Source organism: Eptatretus burgeri, chromosome 4, assembly GCF_056783735.1.
Source record: "Eptatretus burgeri isolate ZD-2024b chromosome 4, Ebu_testis_v1, whole genome shotgun sequence".
Classification (NCBI taxonomy): domain Eukaryota; kingdom Metazoa; phylum Chordata; class Myxini; order Myxiniformes; family Myxinidae; genus Eptatretus; species Eptatretus burgeri.
Genome location: NC_140964.1, coordinates 71,734,237 through 71,741,736, shown reverse-complemented (window position 1 = coordinate 71,741,736; position 7,500 = coordinate 71,734,237). Strand labels below are relative to the sequence as shown.

The 7,500-nt window shown below is 43.9% G+C and overlaps 1 protein-coding gene across 4 annotated transcripts in view; it reads right to left on the bottom strand.

Annotated features, from left to right (window-relative positions):
- LOC147028318 (SCO-spondin-like) overlaps positions 1-7,500 on the bottom strand; it is a 431,359-nt gene that overhangs the window by 82,183 nt on the left and 341,676 nt on the right. For all 4 annotated transcript variants that reach the window (XR_015057517.1, XM_085878618.1, XM_085878617.1 and 1 more), the window contains one exon: positions 4,103-4,273. Coding sequence is in view for 3 of the 4 variants with exons in the window: in XM_085878618.1 (XP_085734744.1) it covers positions 4,103-4,273 (171 nt within the window). In the remaining variant the exon portion in view is untranslated. The remainder of the gene's footprint in view (positions 1-4,102; positions 4,274-7,500) is intronic.

The window sequence follows — 7,500 nt, the reverse complement described above, 5'->3', positions numbered from 1 at the left end:
AAAATGTATGATTTGGGTGGTGATTCGTATGATACAGATGCATCTAAAATGGTGACAACAAGGGACCATTGGGAATTGAACATCTTGTCGATGGATCTTCTGATGAGGATTCAACACCAGTCAACTGCTATCTTTTTGTTGTTATTGCATGCAAATGGGCTGAGCAGCAGTAATAAAGGATGTTAATTCAGAATTTTGAATGTGCAGGCATGGTAAATTTACAATTTAACAATTACTCGCGTGACAGTATAGTGTGTGTGTGTGTGTGTGTGTGTGTGTGTGTGTGTGTGTGTGTGTGTGTGTGTGTGTGTGTGTGTGTGTGTGTGTGTGTGTGTGTGTGTGTGTGTGTGTGTGTGTGTGTGTGTGTTGTTATGGCCACAGGTACCGAGTGTATTATGAGGGGTTCATCCCCGTTTCTCCTCGGAAGAGCCGGACCTGGGGCCACCGCTCACAGTTAACTTTGTGGTGCAGTGCGTTGCTTAACAACCACAAACGCCAATGAATTAACCACGAGTTCCAATGTCTATTGTCTAAATTGCCATTTAACTGGAGGTCACATTGCCTCCTGACCGGGGAGCATGCGCTCGGTGATGCACCAATTTTATTTTGATTACATCTTAAGTAGCCTGCTTTTGTCCGTAGCCTGATGGAGTACTGCTCTCCCCTCTGGGCTGGTGCTCCTGCCTCCCACCTTTCTCGGCTTCACGCTGTCGAAACCAGGGCATTTAAGATCATCGGCATCTCCCGCAATGAAGCTGAGTCTTTGGGCCTCTCACTCAATCACCGCAGGTTGGTCGGTGGTCTTTCTGTCTTCCACCGACTCCTCTCCAGCCTTGCCCCCCCCCCCCCGTGCTCTCTCTGCAATTTGTCCCCACCACATTTCCACAGGGCGCTCAAGGTCCGCCAACAACCCCCTTCTGGTAAAACGACCAAAATCATAAATCACTGCTCATCTTCACTCTGCTCATCAATCACTGCTCATCTCAATCACTGCTCATCTTTTTTTTATGATTTTTCCTTGTATTAATTTAAATCACTATGCAGAACGACTTTTGGCCAAACCTATATAACAAATGTCTGAGGTTAATTCCCTCCGAAAGGACCGTTTAGAACCTTCACTCTTTCATTCCTCTTTTTTCCCGCCTTTGGAATAAACTTCCTCACTCTATTCTTTCCCATTCTTCCCTCCAGGCTTTCAAAACAGCTGTTCACCACCACCTCTTATCTTCCCCCATCCAAATACTCGATCTTTTCTACCCCCGATAATCCACCCAAGCCCACTTCCTTCAATTCTCCTGCTTTCCTTCCTGAAAGTCCCTGTAATGTCCATCTTCTCCTCGCCATGTTCCCCATCTCATCCCCATCCCTCTCCCTTCCACAGTTCACCTAATGTGTCTGTTCCCCACTGTTTTCTCCCTTCCACTCCCGCCCCTCTTGTCTCATGCCCCCTTGCTGTGAGTTGTGTGTTAGCTCTCATACGAGCCTCGACAAGGTATACAAAAAAAAAAAGTAATGCAGCCGAGCATTTACCGCTGGTGCACACCGACTATGACAGGTTAATTAGTTTGGGAATTATCTCCCAGTATATCGAGTTTCGGACAATGCTGGATCAATGGAAGGAAATGACAATCACGGACAGTTTGAAATGTCAACAAGGAATTTATTATTAAGAAAAAGAAATAAAGTGCAGGACTTTATATTTCCTTGTCAATTTAATGGATGAATTCAAATCAAATGTTCAATCAACAAAATAATCTCAAACAAATTAGAATTCAACAAGCATTTATAGAAAAATGGATAAAGAGCAAATGCTTATTGATCACTATGCCTTACTTCACAATTAAACACGAGACATGGGCATTCAGCACACCATTCAGGGAGAAAATAAATCCAGTCTTGGCTTACCAAGGCAGAAGTCGTCATGCGTCAATTAAAATAACCCAAAATGTGTGAGCGTGTCTTTGTCTCCCTCTCGAAATGAGCTTTCCACAGCCCGGCTCATTTCCGCGGACAGCGCCCTGCCTCACCATGCACCCACCCACAAACAGGCTTGAACAGCAATCAATGTCACGTCATCACTCCCAAGAACCAGGAATGCTAAGACCCAGGCACGCCAACAACCAGGTATGCCAAGAACCATGGTACACCAAGAGCCAGGGATGCCAAGGGCCAGGTACACCAAAAGCCAGGTACGCCAAGAGCCAGGCACACCAAGAACCAGGTGCACCAATAACCAGGTACGCCAATAACCAGGTACTTCAAGAACCAGATACCGAGGAGAACCAGCAGGAACAGTCGAACTGTCACAAACTGCGGTTGCTGCTGTCCCAACCATCAGGAGCTGTTAGAAGCTGTCCCAACCGTCAGCAGGATCTCTGACCAACTGTCATCAGGATCTCTCACCAACTGCTGACAAAGCAGTCCCGCTGTCCTTTTATCGGCGACCAGTGTGGGTAGAGCCTTAAGCATGACTTCAGCCAAATCCAGCTTGCCTATTAGCACATCGCTGCATGTGACTTCCAACTGTCCATTTCTGAGGTTATTCTCTCCTGACCATTGAACGAGATGCAACTCCCAATTAACACAGGCCTGGCTTACGACACCATGTTTGGGGTGCTGAAGGAATGCCAGAAAGCAGCCATTTTCCGGAACAACCGAGCGAAAACATGAAGTGCTCACAAAACGTCAACGGGCAATTATCATCTCTTTGTTTAGCCTGATACGAATAAGAGCCAGTTAGCGTCCATGGAGCTGCCGAACGGGGAGTCGAACGATATTGGAAAAAGGTGGATGTCAAACGTCGATGAAAGAAAATGGGTGTCGGACGTCAGTGGAAAAAGGTGGTGCCTAAGGTAAATGATCCGAGATCACAGCCATGTTTGACCGTCAGAATGAACTGTCCAGGAAAAGCTTGCGGTGTGTTTGATGACTCGAATGCCCTGTAAATCCAATGTGAAAATGATAACCAAGATAAAATGTGTAAATAAATTGTGCGTTTCCAAGCCAATGTGCCTCGATTGAAATAGAATAGAATGAGTCTCCATTGGGCTAACGGCTATCTTATCACGTGCACGAACGGTGAATATCGCTCATGCAGAAATGAGAACTGACATAAAATCATACGTCATGAACGTGTCGTAAATAGGAAAAGGTTATCCCACAAGAAATAAAGGGAACCTGTTCTCTCCCCTTCTCTAACACATCAAAGAGTTAGAATCCCACTAGACAAGGGGATGGGTCTTTTCTGAACATGCATTTATAGAAGTAACTGTTTGAGGCCTGAATGTTGTGTACATTACTCGGATCCGATTCTGAAATCCATAAATATATATATATATATATATATATATATATATATATATATATATATATATATATATATATTTATATATATATATATATACACGTGTGTGTGTGTGCATGTTGTCAGACCCTGCTATTCATGGGGGATATGTTCCTGGAAAATGCCACGAATGTCGAATCCACAAAAATTGGGGCACTGCTTCAATGGAAAAAGGGGTAGGTTCCTGGCAGTTTGTGATTCATAAGGGGAAATCAAAAATCCCGTGAAAAACGACGAATACGGCTGCGAAATACCATGAATACGCCTGCGAAAACACACGAAACATGAAAAAAACCTGCGAATATGGTTATAAACCAGGAAGTGTTCTCAGGAGGTAAGGTAATGCATTTGGAATTTGGATAGTGGACCAGCTCATAGGCCTTCTCGTTTGAAAGATACCAAAGGATTGTTTAACGCTGCAGATAGGGGAGATGGTTAACATTCTTTCGAAATGATGGATTGCCCAATAATACAGCACCACTTGCTGTTACTTTGTCTTATGTGGCAGATTTAGTTTGATCCAATTTCACAAATGTATGACCACAGAAGAATGGCACAGGGATGATCAGGCTCCAAATGAGGTATTCTGTTGTCCTGTATGGATACAAATCTGAAAGCAATGGCCACACAAACTCACAAAATTCAGGTTTCTTGTACAGCATTTGAATTAACATTTTACCAATAAAATAGCTGACAAACAAACTGCTGTTTACGACAAACCAAACCGTAGAAATTTACCACCAAAACCTTTGAATGTACCTGGACACAGATGTGTGTAGCAGTCCTGAAATTCCTTTGCTTCACCCAGGCATTCTGTCCCACCATACTGTACTGGTGGACAACTGCAATCACGGCTCCGGAATGCCTGCCCAAGTCCACAGGTTTCAGAACATTCTGCCCAGCTCGACCAAACACACCAATTGCCTGCAACTGCAGCAACGACAGCAGTTAGCCTGTTTAATCCTCCCATCTGAACACTTTGCTCATGCAGTTGGAATCCCAGATTCAAATGCAACATTTTGTATTGATTTGTCCGTTGTCCAATGTCGTCTTTATTATTCGTAAAAAAAAGAACATTGGTGTTGTCCGACATTTTACAAGACCAGAAAGTGGAACTTCCAAGACTGGCAGTGAAATGTTGGCCTGATTTTCGTTTACAACAGAAAAAATGAGATAAGCCATCTCAAACACAACAAAAATTGACAATCTGAGATTCTGACGATTTGGTATATGGTACAACGTCCTGAAAACCGCAGTGTTCTTATTATAATACAAGGCTTCAACTGCTGAGTAAATGACAAAAGCTATTCACAAGTATTTCCTGACCAGATTGAGAAGACCGTCACCGACATTTCCAGCAACAAAAGTAACACAATGAAAAAAAGGAATGGTATGGTCCTCTTCAAAATATCCTTCTTCAATAGTCTCAAGTTCTTGAAAATTGGTCTTGAAAAGTCATCCATGGATACCACGCATGTATAATTAAAGCTCCCCTTTAATCAAGGTCCTGAGCAATCAGAGCGCCCTTCAATCATTGTACCTCTTGAATAATATTCTTCTTCAATAACAGTTCTCTTCAAAAGCAATAATCTTCAACAACATTCTCCTTATATAAAGGTCCTCTTTATTAATTGTCAATTTCTGTGTGCATATCCTCCAGTTGGACGAATTTCAAACCATCATAGACACAATTTTGAAGCAATTTTGAGGTTTCCTCAGTTTGACCTTGGCGGTTGTTTGCTTGCAGCACATGGCTGTGAGTTGGACATTAGTTGTTGCAGGGATATGGAGATGCCTCTGATGCAGTCCTCCCTGGAGTAGAGAGCAGGAATTTTGAACTTGTTCATGGTGCCGGCGATATGCCAAATCCTCTTGTCTACACTTCGAAGAAGACAGCTCATGGGATCTTTAATGTCCAACTACAAATGCCAGCCAATTGGACACATTAACGTCCATCTGAGGCAGGGCCGGATTTAGGGCAGGGCCCACAGGGCCACGGCCCGGGGCCCCGCGCCTCCTAGGGGCCCCACAACAAACGCAAAGATTACAAGAAATTCTGCTATTTTCCCCCTTTTGTTTGTTTGTGAAAAAAATCGAGTTCGTTTATGCAAATGGTCAGTGAATCACGAAACAAATACTCGATATCCCTGTTAATTTGGCATCTGTTTGGTTATGTTTGTCATTTATTTTACATCTTTGAACTTACTTGTTTTCCTTTCCACTGATCATAAGAGCGCAATCTTAAGGTCTACCACAGAAATAGGTGACACGAAAAAAAAGTGAGGGTTTTCCCAATCCCAGCAAGCTATGGCCGTCTCGATTTCATTTTTGCAAAACTACACGCCCGCCCTGAATCTATGCTTGCTATGTACTGCGCAGGCGTACTGCTGGGGTGGTTATACTATAATTGTATAATTCAAGATTACACACCGGATAATATTTTATTATATTTATAAGGTGTGTCTCGGTGGCAGAGTGGTGAGGTTACTGGCTGGTCACCTCGATGTGGATTCGGTGGAGTGGGTTGGAATCCTACCGGTGGCATATGTAAATCATGTGTCATGGCTGAGACACGGTGGTTTCCTCCTGGTTCTCCGGTTTCCTCCACCAGAGAGACACACCTCACAATAATAATCTGAGCCGTGGAGAGATACTCGAGAAGCCCTCGGCTTCTTATCAATCCACGTTAATATATCTCGATTATTATTATTATTATTATTATTATTATTATTATTATTATAAATGTGTGTTAGGTGTCAACTGCTGAAATATTGCTTTCTATTGTAGGAACTGCCTTTGTGTGGACCTGGTTGAGCCATGGCGGAACGTGAACGTGATCGAGGAAGAAAATACCAGTCTGGTGCGGCCAAGCGGAAGGAAAGCATAGCAGCCGAAAGCGAACGGAACAAGCTACCCAAAATTACAAGTTGGCTGAAGAGTACAACAGCCACAGTCGGGTTATACAATGAACAGGATAACAACGTGAAGGGAAACATAGCAACGACTACGTGAGCATTATCTGCTGTTGGCCCTGCTCCTTGTTTCAGTGCTGCTGATGTGATAAAAACTCAAACGATTCTGATTCAGAATGTGGTTCAGAAGTAGACAACAAAACGGCTGAAGATTATGAAAAAGACATTGGCCTTTGGCCAGACCAGCTGCCAGAGAAGTTCCGAAACTACTGGATGGAGAAGGGGAGTTCACAATGTCGTAATTAGACAGTGACTACAAGAACTCCGCTGTCCGTGATGGAAATAAAACTCTTCATTGTACAAAAAATTTGTTCAGTGGAAAACACACGTTATCTGGAGAAGAAATCGATCTCAGTTGGCTGTGCTATTCTGAAGAGACCGGCCATCTGTTCTGTTTTATTTGCCGTCTGATGTCACCCATGTCAGACACTAAAAGTCGGTTTACATCCGGGTTCCAAGATTGGAAACACGCTTGGGAGTCGATAGAAGGACACACTAATTCAGATCAGCATAAACAGGCAATGTCGAGCCTGGCCAGCAGAAAATCATTGCAAGGCCGCGTTAACGCTGGACTAGTTCGTCAGTACGAGTCAGAACAGCACTACTGGCACGAAGTGCTACGACGGTGCGTGGATGTCCTCATGTTTCTATGTGAACGTGGTCTGCCCATCCGAGGTGACGACGAGGTGATCGGTTCGGTACATAACAGAAATTACCTGGGAGTGATGGAGCTTCTGAACAAGTACGACACTTTCCTTGCGGCACATCTCCATAAACATGCAAACAAAGGGAGCGGTAACGTAAACTACCTCTCATCGACAGTATGTAACAAACTAATCAATGTGTTGGGTAGAAAAGTTCTGAGTGCCATTGTAGCGGAAGTTCGGAGGGCCAAATATTACTCCATATCAGTGGACTCCACTCCGGACGTGTCGTACACTAACCAGCTATGTCTAACCATCTGCTACATGTTGCCAGAGGGTCCAGCATTGCGTTTCTTGACATTCGTGCCCTTACTGAATCATACCGGAAATAAAAGGAGATCGCAGACATAGTTCGTGATTTTCTCCAAATGAACAAAATTCTGATCTCTGACTGTCGCAGTCAATCGTACGACAACGCCAGCAACATGTCTGGAAAATACCGCGGCATCCAGGCGCACCTAAAAAGTCGTTGCGAATTCAC